The 17,199-nt window shown below is 37.5% G+C and overlaps 1 protein-coding gene across 1 annotated transcript in view; it reads left to right on the top strand.

Moving 5' to 3' along the window:
* The first annotated feature begins 5,281 nt into the window (after positions 1-5,281).
* Positions 5,282-17,199, top strand: part of antxr2a (ANTXR cell adhesion molecule 2a) — a 50,014-nt gene continuing 38,096 nt past the window's right edge. Inside the window, exons 1-10 of the mRNA XM_084414328.1 lie at positions 5,282-5,782; positions 7,412-7,483; positions 9,389-9,460; positions 9,695-9,776; positions 10,226-10,330; positions 10,418-10,486; positions 10,757-10,837; positions 14,764-14,824; positions 14,972-15,067; positions 16,247-16,316. Of these exons, the coding sequence (XP_084270454.1) occupies positions 5,655-5,782; positions 7,412-7,483; positions 9,389-9,460; positions 9,695-9,776; positions 10,226-10,330; positions 10,418-10,486; positions 10,757-10,837; positions 14,764-14,824; positions 14,972-15,067; positions 16,247-16,316 (836 nt within the window). The 5' untranslated portion in view covers positions 5,282-5,654. The remainder of the gene's footprint in view (positions 5,783-7,411; positions 7,484-9,388; positions 9,461-9,694; positions 9,777-10,225; positions 10,331-10,417; positions 10,487-10,756; positions 10,838-14,763; positions 14,825-14,971; positions 15,068-16,246; positions 16,317-17,199) is intronic.

Raw genomic sequence — 17,199 nt, forward strand, 5'->3', positions numbered from 1 at the left:
ACTACTTAGTTGAAGCACCTTTACAGCCTAAGTTTTTGATGCGACAAGCTTTGCTTCTTAGAAGTTTCATTGGGTTCAAGTTCGGGCTCTGGCTGGGCCACTCAAGGACATTCAAAGAGTTGTTCATAAGCCACTCTTGCATTGTCTTAGCTGTGCACTGTAAAAAATTTGCTGTAGTTATGCAGCTGTTTGCCAGTAACTTACTGTAGATTTAAATTTATGTTATTTACTGGCAACAGTTTGTTCAAAGTTAAATGAACATTAAACATTAACAAGTCTTTGTCTTTACAGAATAAAATGATAAAATAACAATCTAATGCAAAGCATTCTGGGAACCAGAAATCTTCATCAACCTTTTTCTGTTTTTTTCCTTCAGATTTTGGTTCCCAGAATGCTTTGCATGAGGCTGTTATTTTAGTTTTATTCTGTAAAGATAAAGACTTGTTAATGTTTAATGTTCATTTAATTTTGAACAAATTGTTGCCAGTAAATAACATCAATTTAAATCTACAGTAAGTTACTGGCAAGTAGCTGCCAGTAATACTGTAATTTCTACAGATTTTTCTAACAGTGTGCGCTTATAGGGTCATTGTCCTGCTGGAAGGTGAACCTTCTGCCCTGTCTAAGGTTCTCAAAGCTCCGGACTAAGTTTTCATTAAGGCTTTGTCTCCGGGTCTTTCCAAACCACAAACCCTGATGACCTCAGAATTCTATACTCTCTTCGGAGTTCGTGATATGGCCTTCAAATCAGGTGACAGGGCTCTTTACAGTACCATGAGAGCAATCCTAAAAAGAGGCATCAAAGATAATAAGCTGGTTTACAAGAGGAAGATAGAGGAACACTTTACTGGCAACAACACAAGGCGGATGTGGCAGGAAGTGCAGCATATTACAAATTTCAAGATCAACGCCATCACTGGCTGTAACACCAGCGCATCACTGGCAGAGGAGTTAAACTGTTTCTTTGCTCATTTTGAAACAAAGTCTCCACTCCAACATACATCTCCTCCTGATACACTGATACAGGCACCCAGACACTGACTGTACAGGAACACAAGGTGAGAAAGGTGTTCAAGTTAGTGAGTCCGAGGAAGGCTGCAGGCCCTGATGGAGTGCTTGGAAAGGTACTAAGGGCTTGTGCTTACGAACCTACTGCTGTCTGTACAAACATTTTTAATCTGTCCCTGTCACAAGCCATCGTTCCACCCTGCCTTAAATTAGCCATTATCATCCCGGTCCCGAAGAAGCCCTCACCCAGCCCTCACCCAGACCAATTGCCCTCACTTCTACTGTCTCATTGTCTAGATAGACTAGTATTGAGACACATTAAAGCTAGCCTCCCTCCCACTTTTGACCCCCATCAATTTGCTTACAGGGCCAACAGGTCTACAGAGGATGCCATTGCCACAAGGCTCTGGATCACCTGGAACACAGAGGGACATATGTCCGGATACTCTTCATTGTTTATAGTTCTGCGTTCAATACCATACTGGGCATACTCATCAGGAAACTCCTCCACCTGGGCCTCTCCGCTCACCTCTGCACCTGGGTTATGGATTTTCTCACTGTCTCCAACTCTCCTCCACCCTCACTCTCAGCACCGGTCCCCCACAGGGATGTGTGCTGAGTCCACTACTCTACTGCCTCTATACATATGACTGTATCCCCACACACTCCTCCAATCACATTATAAAATTCGCAGATAAGCGATTGGACTCATTTCTGGAGGCGATGAGTCTGCCTATCATGACGTGGTCCGAAAACTGATGACAAACTCTGAAAACAACCTGTCTTTAAACACAAAGAAAACTAGATAACTCATCTTGGACTTCAGGAAGTGCAAAGCTAATCCCCCCTTCCATCTTTATAAATGGAGACTGTGTGGATATGCGTTTTAAATTGCTAGAAATCCATTTATCTAGTCTCTACTGGTCCACAAACACAACAGCTGCTGTTAAAAAGGCACAGCAGCGTCTGCACTTCCTGCGAGTCCTAAAGAAAAAACATCTGTGTTCAAAGGTGGCCTTCTACCGCTCTTCCATATAGAGTGTCTTAACATACTGCCTCACAGTGTGGTATGGGAGCTGCTCAGGAACTGACAAAAAAGCTCTACATAGAGTCATAGACACAGCGCAGAATATCATTTGCTGGTCTCTTCCATTACTACAGGACATTGTAAACAACACCCAATACCTATACAGAGCAAAAAAACATAATTAAATAACTCACCCCGGTCACCACCTGTTTACCCTCCTGCCCTCAAGAAGGCGATACAGGGCAAGTCAAATGCACACTGCCAGATTCTTGAACAGTTTTTATCCAAAAGTCCCTAAACTACGAGCTATCTTTCACTATTTATACAGTACATGAACACTTACTGCGGAATGTTCAATATGTTTGAAACCTTTAACTTGCACTTTTGTGTCTTACCTGCTGCACTAAAGTTTATAAATTGAATGTTATTGTGTTGATTACATGTGTATTGTAGCACCGCTGAGCAGTCTTTAATATTCCGTTGTATCCCGATGCAATGAAAATAAAGGCTAATTCTAATTCTATAATTGATCGCACTATGCGGAAGCTGCCATTAAAAGCCTATTGTAGACTTTTTTTAAATTACATATAAGCAGTAAAACAAGTATGGATTGAAATTTTATTTAAATAAAAAATGAAAGTAAATAATATAAAACTTTTACAAATGTTTTGAAAGAGTTTTTTTTTTTTTTTTTTTTACATTTAACAACAGTAAAGACATTTATAATGTTACAAATGATTTCAAAATATCAAAACATTTCAAATAAATGCTTTCCATTCATCAAAGAATCCTGAAAATGTTTTAGGCCTATCACGGAAATGAAGAATGATTAGAATGAAGTAATGGCAAAATTTTGCTTTGCCAACATGACCAGAATAAATTACATTTTAAAATATATAGGTCTATTAAAAAATAGAAAACAGTTGTATTAAATTGTAATAATATTTTACAGTATTACTGTATTTTTATCAAATAAATAAAGCCTTGGTGAGCTTAGACTTCTTTCAAAAACGTACAAAAATTCTTACCGACCCCAGGCTTTTGAACTGTAATTGTATGTGACAATTTGCACCGGTCTACCACATTATAATTTGTTTTACACTGCAATTTATCCAGCCTTTAAACAGAGAAAATCATTAAAAGGCTATAGCCAGATCAGGATGTGTTGTGGTATCTCACTCTTGTCATGCACGTCCGAGCGCTCTCCTCTTCCGACATCTTTTACCTGCTCTGATTGAGTCTTTCTTACAGGTCAATCCTCATGAACCCAGCCCTGTCTGCTTTGATTTCCTCCTGTTCAGTCCTACTTGGGCATGTTCACGGACGCCTGCTCCACGTAGAAGAGGAAGGACGAGCAGGCACTCTGCAGAATCCTCTCATTAAGATGACAGGCCCAACCATGGCAACAATTAACTCCATTCAGCCACAATTCATCCCTCTTTTCAGGGTGCAGAGAAGAGATGAGAGGAGACATGCAGGTCAGACTTAGCTGAGTGTTAGCCTCACTCGGGGAAAGATTATCTGAGGTACTGATGGTATGAATGACACTGATGGAGGTCTGTCTGCAGCACATCCAACAGGATATCCCGTTTCTGGGATGAACTGACTCATGGGGTGCACTGGGACTTCCTAGTGGTCCGTTCAACCTATGTGTTGTCAAAACAAATTATACACAAAAAGTACAAGTTATAGATTTTGTAGATTTTAAAGATTTTAAGGCAAGATAAAGACCATACATTGCACTACTCTTTCAAAATGTTAAATTACATTTAAATGACAAAATATTAACATGTGGACAATTCATCATGCACATAGCAAAGAAACTGAGGGTTTCATACCAAAAAGATGTTTCTTTTGTGTGTGTGTGTGAATCTATACCTATTGTTTTTGGCTGTTGTTTACTGTTTCACGGGAGAAGAAAATGTTGCCTGAAATTATGGATACCGTTGTTTTTTTGTTATGGACTGCTCTGATAATGAGTTTCAACACCTCAGTGCATTTCACAATTAGTTGAATTGTTTTCCCTGTCATTTCCAATTATTCTTACCACTAAAATGTCCATGACAAACCAACGGAATAGAACTTTTATGAAATTGTCAGTACATCACCATAATCAAGCATGTAAAACACAAAGAGTGTTTACACTACCATACCACTTTAGATCCATCATCTGGATATATTACAATTATCGATATAATCCAAGTTAATTATGAAGATTTGACTGTGTTTGATTCATGGCCTTATTATAAATTCATAGTTTATGATGGTTTCTGCAACTCAAAGCATGATATGTATTGCACTTTGCATAACTCCGTCATTAAATTACATTTGTTTTCAAGAGTTGTAATCTTGAAAACAAAGTAAATGCAAATAAAAAATCCATCGACGCTGGTAATTATGGCATTTAAAAAACTGAATGAAACTTAAGTCCTGTCATGGCACAGTGGAAAAGCAGACTTGTAAAACAGTTCTCTACCCCACTAACAGACCTCCAAATAAATGTTCTCAGAAGCCTATATATTATTATTATTATGTTTATTACATTTATTGATTTAGCAGACAGTTTCATTCAAAGCAGTTTGCAAATGAGGAATTCATAAATAGATAATCCAAAGAGTTATTATTATTAATAAAATAAAAAAATAAAAAAAGCTTTTATGACCTGGAGACTTTTCTTAGCAAAGCTATGTTAATAATAGATAATAATTAGTTAATTATAGAGAAACAATGAATAGACTACATTTAATTTTTTCTTCAAACAAGGCTAATTTTACCCAAAGCCACAGATGTTGTGAAGCAAAAAACAAAAAAAACTGGTAGAGTTACAAATATCATAAACCAGGAAGTGTTTTTTATGGAAGTGGTTTTCTATTTGGTATCAAATCTATTAGCCCATATCTGCTTGGTTTCTTCAAGCACAACCTCTTTTGATAATTTACCACATTTGGTGCGAATACATTATCTTCAGGGCTTATTTTATTCCCATAAAAATTTCCCCACGCAGATCACACAAAACATGACTCAAGGCCATATCTTGCCACATACAGGAGTCAACAGTCTGTTTACTGTCTGCAATCAAAATGCAATCACTGTTAAATAGAGTAGGCCTATCCCTACTAAATACAATCAGAATATGCCACAGAAAAGAAAGCAATGTGTCTTTTATAGTCCTATTCAAATACACATCCTGTTTGAGAATCACAGCTGCCAAACAGCATTTTGACCTCAAAACACTGTTGAACATCTGGGCGGACGCGCATGCGCATCTAAAATTAGGTGAAGAACTCGAACTCGCAAGCAACTTTTCAAACAATTGCGTTGCTCTGCCTTTTTCCTGTTATAAAAAGGTGACAGCAGCCAGTCAGTTTAGGGGTGGCGTAAAACGGATAAGTGAAGAAATCAGATGTAGTGACGTTGCATATGCCATTTCACAGGAAGAAGTTGAACTTTTCTGCAACGCTATAAAGTGGAGTAACGTTATGTTGCTCCAGACCGGCGGACACAGCGCTTTTGTTTTGAAACTGACATTGCTTTTATGCCTCTTTATATAAGAAAACGTCATTCAAGTCGGGTTTAGGACCATTCTTATGATTTTTATCCCGCGGATGTATAACTCACCATGACAAAGGCAACTCTCAGGACTGTGGCAACTACGGCGACGCTTTTCTTCTGTTTATGTTTTTCATCTTTTAAAGCAGACATCCCTTCTTGCCACGGCGCCTACGACCTTTACTTTGTTTTAGACCGGTAAGTAACGTTACTCGGAAATTTAAATGTATTTCAAGACAAAATATATCTAACGATACTTATGGTGCTCAGACTCAGCTGTTTATAGGGTTGCATATTGTTTACACAATACATAGACTCGTGTTTGTTGGTAAAGGTGTGAATAATGTCCAGTAACTGTCCGTGTCAGCTATTTCACAGTTTGACCTAATTTTACATGTGTGTCAGTCACTACTGGCGACCAGCACCATCCAGGGGCCACACAGCAAGACACTTGGCTTACACAGTTTTGATTTATACAGGGGAATTGATGAAAGCTGTGTACAGAGGAGAAACGCTGTCATCTTCTGTTTCTGAAGTCTTGATTGTAACTATTCATTTATGTCTCTCTGTAAGAGATGTACACTAGTTCAAGAAGTCTATCTATCTATCTATCTATCTATCTATCTATCTATCTATCTATCTATCTATCTATCTATCTATCTGCTTGTCTGTCTGCCTGTCATCTTTATCTGTAATGTTTCATATTAAATTACAGTTACACCCTTTTGAGAATAGTTGTTGGCCTCTGTGCAGTCCACAGGATGATGACACTGATATGCTCTTTGCTCTTTTTAAAGAACTGAGAGCAGCACAGAAATAGGCAGGCATAATGACCAGTCAAAGACTTGCAGATCCGGCCTTCAGCGTCTGTGCCCGGAATGAAACTTGCCTTCACACCTCCAGATCATTCCTTATATTAAATGTGGTTTGATGTTCTCTGATGGTCCCACTAAAGCGTATCTAGATTCTCTGACCTTGGCTTGATACAAAGAAGAAGACAATGCATAAAAAATTATTTTCTAATTACCTATCGCTTGTGTTTTATGTTCTCAGCACATGCAGAGTGGACTATAATTATTAGTTCATTACCTTGTAGCTATTACATCAAGGGCACATTTTACACACCTTTTTTCATTAAAGACACTGCATTGCGTTGAGGTTAATGTCGCAGAAGTCCACTTTCATGGATTTTATGTTGTGAAATGTACAGATTTCTCAATAATTATTGAGAAATTATTATGACAGCGTCTCCGTATATCTACAGTTGCATTTTGGCTATGCGTTCATTGATAGCTCTGCTTGATTTTATGTTGATTTGTGTGGTGCCACTGTATTTGCTCTGGCTTTTGAGTCCTAGCTTGGCAAAAGTTGTGTGTAAATATTTTTTTAAATATTGAAAATATACACAATATTACTGTATTTTTCATAAAATAAATGTAGCCTTGGTGAGCATAAAAGACTTATATAATAGCAAATATGTATATTAGCATGGACATCGGCCACTGACTGGTAGCTTGATGTTTGGTGTTGGAATGATGCAGTGGTTTTAGGAGTGCTGCTGGGAACTGAAGTGGTCAGCAGTTGTAATAAAGTGCCGTGACTCAGTTTGTGTTGTGTGTTGGATGTAGACAGACTCCATAATTTCTCTGAGATACACAAGGATTAACACTGAAGTGTAGCTGACTCAGCCTCTTTGCCACAGTGTAATCAACAGCACAACTCTTGTAGTAACCACATAAAGACATTTGACTTAAAGATTTAAGTATAATTGCCTCAAAGCTGTTTTTTTGTGTGTGTGCTGACATTGTTTTTCATGCTTCGTTACAGATCTTCAAGTGTGGGGGAACACTGGGGTCAGATCTATGACTTCGTCAAAAATCTTACAGAGAGATTTGTGAGGTAAATATTATTGCTTTATTTTCTTTTATTGTTTTATGTCAAGTCAGTTGTACAGTAATGATTCTGAATGTAACTCCCAATCCACCACATCAAAGGAAGTCAGCCATAACAACTTGAATCAAAGCTAAATGCTAACTTGGCTACACAGCAGCTACACATCTGGTTCTGAGATGGCCCTACAGTGGGGGGACTAAATGTATAAAAATCGCCAGATGAATGTGAACTTATGTAACGTTGACTCAATGTATGTGCCAGTACAGACGGTAGCGACCTAGCCAGAAGAAAGCAGTCTGCTTGAGAAAATAGCAAAGGGAGCAGGTGGGAGTGGGTGGCAAGGAGGCTCAGTCTTCTGGGCTGTGAGAATGGCCATTTGCACTGCAACCATCCAACAGCACACTTATCCCTCACACATGAAAGGAGAAGACGCAGCCAATGTACTTTAAGTCATGAGTGCAGGAAGACCAGTGCAGTCTGCCATAGACTTTGATGGTCTTCTGTTGTGCCATGTGGTCTGTTTTTAAGCGTTGAATGGACCTGGTGTATAATATCTTTAAGAATTATCTCGAAAAGCTGTGCAAAGGGTTTCCGTGTTGTTTAATGGTGTAATAAGGGACCAACCCGAAAGATGACACAAGTAGTTTACAACACGTCTTTATGTCTTCAGGAACATTCAAGGTCAGTTCCTTTTCAGGGCAATTATTTGCTCACGCAGAGGCATCGTAATACCATTTGGCGATTCATTGTTATATTTATCACTCAATCAGCCTGTGAAATGTTCAGTCCTCCTGCCTGTTCTTCATTTGTTTTTTGTTACCAAAATGGGGCTGCTTGAACACATTTGGATGTTCTCCCTGAGTATCTCATGTGGGGGATGGTTGTGGATTGGATGTCATGAGTGAGTGAGAGTGAGAAAAAGCAGCACCTCTCCTTATGCTTAGTCCTGAGACCTGACTTCAAATGTGTAGAGAAACCCAACATGTTCCTATGCTGTATCAGATTTCATGACAGAATGTTGTGAAAAAGACCAACTGCTTAATTGAAATGTACTTGTCATTATCAGCTATACATTTTTTGTCAGATTATGTATCAGTTCCCTGTTTTTTGTAAACCAGCAGTTTTGTAAATGCATGATAGCATTAGTGTTGTTATTGTTAACTAAAACTAAAACTATTGAAATAACTGAAATAAAATAAAATGTTGCTTTGGCAACTAACTAAAATGAAATGCTTAAGTTGAATTGTTAAAATGACTAAAGCTAAAGCTAAAGATAAATAAAAAAACAAACAAATACAAAAATTCAAAATAAAAGCAATTTCAAAAATGGAATACATTTTGAATCGCACGAACAAAGAAACATACCATAATTAATGTCATTGTTGTACTTTTTGATCTTTATTGCATCACTGTTTTCCAGAAATATCGTGTGGCTGCATGTTTGCCTTATTCATATTGCGAAAGGTAGGAGGAATAAATATAGGAAGTGACAGGTATAAATATAATCACCAACAGGATGTATGCATGAATCACACATGACATCCTGTTTCCTGTCTATATATCAATTAATCACTTGGTCCAAGCAGAAGAGGGTTTTTTTTCCAAGTTACAAGCTTTTATTAGCTTGTCACATTGGCTATCTTACTCATAAACCAACTCTGATGATTGTGAAAGGAACATGAGGACAGCAAGACTTTCAACATCACAGGATTTCTCTGATAGCATAATTTGCACCAATGCTTGTATTTAGCTTTATTATTAAAGTATACATATATAAGTCACTTCTGAAGAGCTTTTTTACTGTGGTACAAAAAAGAGATGTGTATAACTAGAATGTGCAGCTGTACTTGATTTTCCATTTGTCACTCATCTACAGCGTTTTTCCATTTTTCTCATTTTTTTTCATTCCAGTCCAAATATGCGAGTGTCCTTCATAGTGTTTTCATCAAGAGCAGAGTTTGTGTTACGGCTCACTGGAGACAGGTATGGAATCAGGCTTGCGTGAATTATTTGCAGTCCCTAGTGTAAGAAAGCTAGTAACACGCCATGTGTTTGTGTTGTATAGTACATTAAAGACGAGTACATATTTATAGTGTAAAGGTTTCCTTCATATGTAGATGGGGTTCAATGACTCTTTAACATGACCGTGACATCATAGTGCATGCACATACACATACACTCACACTCATCAGAATATTTCTTGCTTTTCTTTATCAGGGGAAAAATTAATGATGGCCTGAGGATTTTAAATGAGGTCAATCCAGCTGGAGAAACCTATATGCATGAAGGAATGAAATTGGTAAATATATGAACAGACTCAAATATGTGAACAGTGGAATGAAATGTGCATTTTTACAATTAATTTATCTAAAAAAGAAGCAGCTTTTTTCATGTTTTGAGGAGTGAATGAAACACTCAAATCAGCTTGACTGACTGTATTTCCTGTACTTCAGTCTTTAACTAGAATAAACAAAATAAAACAAAATGTAAATTTTTGTACAAAATGTAAACTGATTGGTTCCCCTCGTGACCATGATAAGGCATAATTACATCTATCTAAATAAACACACCACATTCAGTGTCCTGAATCTTGGCTCAAGTTGAGTTCAGTGTAAATCTTTATTACAATGATAGATACATTATATATTTGTATATATTTATATGAATTACTGTGCATTTTTATCCCTGCAGTTTTTGAGAAAATTAAGTTTCTACCAATACAACTTTATAACCTCTTCTTCTTTCCAGGCATCTGAACAAATGAAAGAACAACTTAAAAAGTCCTCTAGTATCATTGTGGCCTTAACTGATGGAAAGCTTGATCCATATATCTATCAGCTCACTAAGGAAGAGGTGAGCTGTTATCTAACACTTAACTTAGTCTTATACTTTTATAGCAACAAATGATTTCGTTGTTATGACTGTATGTTGTGTTTATAGGCTGATACAGCAAGGAATCATGGAGCTCGTGTGTACTGTGTTGGCGTAAAGGACTTTGATGAAGAACAGGTAATGTTGGCATTCTAGCAGATTTGAAAATAATGTGCATACTACATGCATGCACAGAATCTATTTGCAAATAACACTTCAAATGCTCTCTAAAGCTCCACCAAATGCAGGGGTTTTGCAGAGTTGCCTGTAATTGCAGGACTGCTGCTCTTTTTCTGTTTCTGTAGCAATGACAAACTGAGTTAAAGGAGAGGAAATGTCAGCACATTTTTTTTTTCTTGCTTGGCTATCAGCCCTGTTATTATTATCTTTCTATTTGCGTGCCAACAGCTCGCCGATGTGGCTGATAATAAGGAGCAAGTGTTCCCAGTCAAAGGAGGCTTTTATGCTCTCAAAGGCATCGTTAATTCGGTAAGTTCTCCATGCCAGGTGCTCCCATCCCAAAAGGTGTGATAAATGCCTCTGTGGTTTTAGTCCATGAGTTCTCAAAGGGGGCTAAAAAATTTAGGTCCGTATGATTTCCACAATGCAGAAATGTATAATGCGGAATGCCACATAATTTGGCAAATTTTGGATTAATACATCAAATGTACACTTAAAGGGTTAGTTCACCCAAAAAGGAAAATTCTGTCATTAATTACTCACCCTCATGTCATTCCAAACCCGTAAGATTTTAAAAATCTGTTCTGCGTATAAAGCGATTTTGTCTCATCAGAAAGTTTTGACTAAACAGCTCAATTCATATAAATTAGTTTTACAATCTCTTTATGAGCTTTTTGAAGCGTCAAAGCGGTAGTTGCATAGCTGTCAATGGAGGGACAGAAAGCTCTCAGATTTCATCAAAAAAGATCTTCATTTGTGTGACAAAGATGAACAAAAGTATTACGGGTTTGGAACGACATGAGGGTAATCAAATGATGACAGAATTTTCATTTTTGTTGAACTAACCCTTTAATTAAATTGTGATGACACTTGTATTTACAAGTGACTGTTTACAAATTTACAAATGCTGGTCGCATTAGCGTCTGTGAATATTAAAGCTCAAAAAGACTGCTATTTAAATATGAAGTCTGCATGTTCTGTTCTGCTCTGTTCTGCACGTCTGGTTCATGTTCTCTGTGTGAATGAGCGCCACAGTTAAGCATTTTCACATACTCAAGCACGCAAGATGCTCTTAGTGTTTTTAGCGTCTGCCATCTCACTATATAAGGACATGAACACATGAACTTCATTTCCAGAGCTGTTCTGAGAGTCACTTCAGCATTTCAACATTTCATTTGATAAAACTATGGTCATATCATATGCACACAGAAACTCAAAAGTATTCACGACAACCCGTCAAAATAAAGGTTCGGTTTAACTTGAAGAAATTATATCAGAAATATATTGTTACTGCACTGTATAATGTACTGTAAAAATGTAAAAATGAAGGAATAATCACAATTTTTCATCCATGTTTTAATTTAATTTAATTTAAGAAATGCGGCACTTTGCCACAATATAAAATGAAGTATTACTTTTTCATTTGATTACATTTTTAAAAGATTAAATCTTTGAAATATTAACCTTCATTTCATTATTGCCTTTTTGAAAATAAATTAGTATTAAAATCACTGTTAGAACTATGAGGGGGTCTTTGGAAAATGTTCTCCCGTCTAAGGGGTCCCTGGCCCCAAAAAGTTTCAGAGCCCCTGTTTTAGTCGACTAAGACAGATCCATTCTTAAGCAATCATTTAGCCGACAATTTCTTTAAAGAGACTTGCACTAGACTTATAATGTGAATAGCCCCCTGGAGCAAAAAGGGGTTAAGTGCCTTACTCATGGGAAAAATGCTGAGAGAAACTACAACAAGCCCATGTTTTAACCCTTAAGCCACCCCAGTACTGAACTAAAGTAGACCATTTTATCTATATCTTGTGTTCTTTGATATGGACATATTTTTGCACTTAAAGAAGGCTTCAGAAAGATGCATGATGCTAAAGCAGTCCAGATTTGTTATTTGACTAAAGTAAAGTTTTTTAAAAAAATGCTGTTTTGCAAAGCAACTTTATAAAATATAGCTTTTGAAAGCTCTAGCACTAGGTTGTATATTGTTGGTTATAAAGGACTCTGTGAAATAATGTGTTTGTAAAGCAGATTCATCTTACACAAGTCGGTTGACAATTCATTTGTGATACTTTCCATTTGCTTCATAATGCTTTGAAATGTTCCTTGTCATGGCATTTACCGATGATGCGGTTTAACTTTGTAAACATGGTTCGAAGACTGAACATCATCTGCCATCAGTAAACCATCAACAGCTGTGGTCAGTGTTGTTGAACATGGGTGTGTTGTTTTGTGACCACAGGAATCAGTTTCTGGGATATTTTTCAGGTTTAGTCTTGCAAGACAAAAGACAGGACCCCTTTGTAATTTATTGTTTTGTTCAGAAAAGAGAAATGAAAAAATACCTATCATCTCGTTACTTAGTTAGCTTGTTTGGCCAAATGGAGTTTCAGGCCCAGCAAAACATAGGCATTCTCTAGTGATTAGTAATCTTGGAGGCTGGGCTAGTTGGCCTCATGTTGCTCTCTGCTCAGATTTCCAGGATTTGAGATCATCTGTGCAGCTTTGCAGTCCGGGGCTAAAGTAGACTTAACAGAGATTTTGCAAAAAGCAAAAGCCTAAAGAATAGATTTATTCAGGCCTATTTTAATATTCCAAGAATGTTTTGATTGATGGCATTTTTTTTTTATATTTTGTGGCCATATCATATTATTTGCATGATATGGTTGACTGGTGCATATCTACTCTACTGTTCAAACGTTTGGGGTCAGTAAGAATTTTTTTTTTTTTTTTTTAAATAAATGTACTATTGCTCAAACAGACAGAAAGAACTAAGCATGTTTTTTTTTCTCAGTAAAATACATAATGTTGACCCAATGGTGATGTGAAAGGGAAAGATTTTGCGGTCAGATGAGGTCAAGAATATTTTCAGCCAAATTTGTAGTGCTAATTCTCACACCGCTGACACCTCGGCTCCTATAACATCATACAGTGAAGTCATGGCAGTATCATGCTGTGGAGCCGTTAGAGAAGAATGTCAAAGCAAAACACTGGAGAATACTGAAGCTTGGAAAAAAAAAAAACTCTTTCAGCAGGATGGTGATACAAACACAAGTCCAAGTGAAAAAAGGTCAATCCATTTGAGAATTTGTGGCACTGCAAGAATGTGATGGATGGATGGATAGATTGATAGATTGATAGATTGATAGATGCTCTAATGCTTTAAATCTCTATATGGATGGATGGATGGATGGATGGATGGATTGATAGATTGATAGATAGATGCTCTAATGCTTTAAATCTCTATATGGATGGATGGATGGATGGATTGGTGCTCCAATGCTTTAAATCTATTTGTCTATATAGATGGATGGATGGATGTTCTAATGCTTTAAATCTATTTGTCTATAGATAGATAGATAGAAAGGCATATAGATAGATAGATAGATTTGTCTATCTACTAGATAGATGGATGGATGGGTAGATGGATGGATGGATGAATACTCTGATGCTTTAAGTCTATATAGATGGATGGATGGATAGATTGATAGATTGATAGATAGATGCTCTAATGCTTTAAATCTCTATATGGATGGATGGATGGATAGATGGATGGATGATGGATGGATAGATATAGAGATAGATAGATAGATGCTTTAAGTCTATTCCTGTGTATAGATACCTGTCAGAGAAAATAAGTTGAAACGTCTTGCGATGAACCTCCCTTTTATCGTGCCGTCTCATAACTCATTAAAGAGCCATAAAGACCATCCTGAGTATTTTTCAGCCTTGACGTTTATTCAGTGTTCCTTCTCCCCTTTAATGATAGCAGAGTTTATCAGGTGTCATATTCAATCAGCCTGTTTTATACGTGTCCTCCACTTCAGTCTGAAGCCTCATCTCCGCTGCAGGTGATTCGGAGGACCATATCTTTCTGTTAATGTTGTCTTTTTGCCCATTGTGTACAGAGATTTGCATAGTTTGTCCTCTGTTGATTTATGTGGATGATGGGAGAGGCGATGGTGGCCTCTCACAGGCCTGTTTATATGATAATGTCAGCCTGCAATCTCTAATAGAGCTGAAGAGGGAAAATGGCACCGCATAATTTCCCCATAACGGCTGACACGGGTCTATCCCACACCGCACTGTATGTGATGCTCGTCTCATTGAGCTTGATTTGGCATAGCAAACATCACCGGCGTGAATGCTAAAGACCCGGACACTGTGATAGCTGATATAGTGATTCAGCAGTGACAAGTACTGATTTGAATAAATATTTTTTTATCGTTCAGATCCTCAAGCAATCATGCACAGAGATCCTAACAGTGGAGCCATCCAGCGTCTGCGTGAACCGTAAGCATTTCAAGGGCTTTTACAGCTATCAGGGTGGATGAAATTGCCTTTGTGTGTGTGTGTGTGTGTGTGTGTACGTGGTCGTTGATTTGGGTGAACGCCCAGGAGTGCTTCTCATTATGTCCTCATCTGGTTTACATACCACAGAGTCCTTTGACATTGTTTTAAGAGGGAACGGGTTCACACTGGGGAGACAACCAGAAGGAGTTGTCTGCAAATTCATAGTGGATGGGGTTACTTACAGTAAGTATGATTATGCCACATATATTGCCCTTAGTCTTACCCTCAAGCTTGATATGATATTGCATAGATAAAGCCATATGATAAAAGAGAGATGTTGTGTCTGTGAGAGTCAGTTGTATCATACTGGAACTGGTCACACCTAGGATGCAATGCACCTAAGTTGCAAGACGTTTTGTGGCTTAACTGTCACTTTAGGTTACTAAAGACAGAATATGATACTCAACTAGACCAACAAATATTTAAAGCAGTGGTTCTTAACCAGGGGTCCACTGGGGACCTTAGCAAACTTCCAAAAGAGCTGCAGGATGACATAAAATTATTTAAATTAATATTAATATAATTGCTATTATTAATACATTCAAACAATCTAACTTAACTAAAATGCTCTGTTTATGATGGAAAGACAAAATCATTGACACTCCCTGTTTCAGTTAAAATATTATAATTTTTATATTATATATCAAAAATGTTGAGAAACTCTCATCTAAAGCAACAATATTTTTGTGCTAAATTTTCTCAAAGGGATTGAAAAATGTTCCCCAAAATTGAAAAATTCTGTCATTTACTCATTTAACGTCGTTCCAAACCTGTATGACTTTCTTTATTCTATGAAACACAAATGAAGATGTTTTGAAAAATGTTTCTTTGCTTTATTTGTTGTCCATACAGTGAAAGCCAACGGGGTCCAAAACTATATTTGACACCACTGACTTTCATTGTATCAAGACATTTTTCAATACATCTTAATTTGTGTTTCACAGAATAAAGAAAGTCATACAGGTTTGGAACGACACAAGGGTGAGTAAATTATCTTCATTTTTGTGTGTGTGAATTGTTCCTTTAAATGTGTATAACAGTCATATATATGGTTTTTCATGAGCAGTCATATGCTATAAGTTCACTATAGCATATGTATATGTTCACTATAGCTCTTTAGTGCTGTCCCTATCAGACACGGAATGGTGTTTCCTTTAAGAGTGCAAAACCATTAGATGACAGATCCCCATATGGGATCCACATGTTTGCTCACTGCTATTGTAACCAGACAGGAAATACATAAACGTTGAATTCTGGGTGCCTCCAGCAGTGATGCGGCAAAGGAATCATTTTCAAGTGGGATGAAAAAAACCTAGTTTGGCAACGGATCATAACAAAATCAACTTTCTATTCATTTTGCAGAGGAAAAGCCAAGCAAGGTGAAGGATAACTATGTCCTGTGTCCTGCTCCAGTGCTGTATTCAGTGGAACAGTGAGTATTTATGTTTCATAAAGCAGCAAGTGTCATTAAGATCTCCAAATGTACAGAAAGCATGCATTGAAATCAATTAAATGCATCTTGCATAATTTCAACCCCACTTGAACAGACTGTTACAGCCTATCGTGCATACTTTGAGCTGCAACATTATGACCCATTAAATTATCATGTGATATGCCAGCCTAAAATGTCATGTTACAGCATTATGTTATTGAATTGACTGAGACGCAGCACCCTGTGTAGATCTGGGATTAACTGTGAGCAGCTTGTGTGAAATTATGGTCCGACTTACCCGGGACGTTTGATCCCCTATACGTGGTCGCCGTTCAAAAGGCTTGCTTAATTAACTCTTGGCTGGCAATTGTGACCCATTAAGTAGTTTGCTGCTATGAACGGCTAGTAAACACATCTGGTGGAGGGCTTTAAAAGGATGTGCGACAGATGCACTGATTCCCTTTTCCATGCTCCCATTTAAATAATTCACGATGCATTGACAATAGGCAACCACATAACACCTGCATCATGTCTGAGTGCTAGAAATTTCTCTCTCTGTCGTTTTCTTCCACTCTCTTTCTACCTATCTGTCCAGTTTGCATTGAGAAAACTGCCAATTTCTAGCATTTCGAGGAATGCCACCTAGAAAAACAGTTGTTAATGCCATTTATATCATATTTGCAGACATACTGTATATGAGTTGTCCTGAACAATCCTTCCTGGAACAGACCACTAGGGAATATCAGAAAGTGTCTTTTCTGAGGCATTTTGGGATTCAAAGGGTCTTTGTGATTCAGTGACGTATCGCCAGATATCAGGGTCTCATCTGCAGCGACAGCTGTTGGTTCGTCAAACCAGGATCAAGGGCATCTGTCAGCCTGCC

This window comes from Rutilus rutilus (genome assembly GCF_951802725.1).
Source record: "Rutilus rutilus genome assembly, chromosome: 7".
Classification (NCBI taxonomy): Eukaryota; Metazoa; Chordata; class Actinopteri; order Cypriniformes; family Leuciscidae; genus Rutilus; species Rutilus rutilus.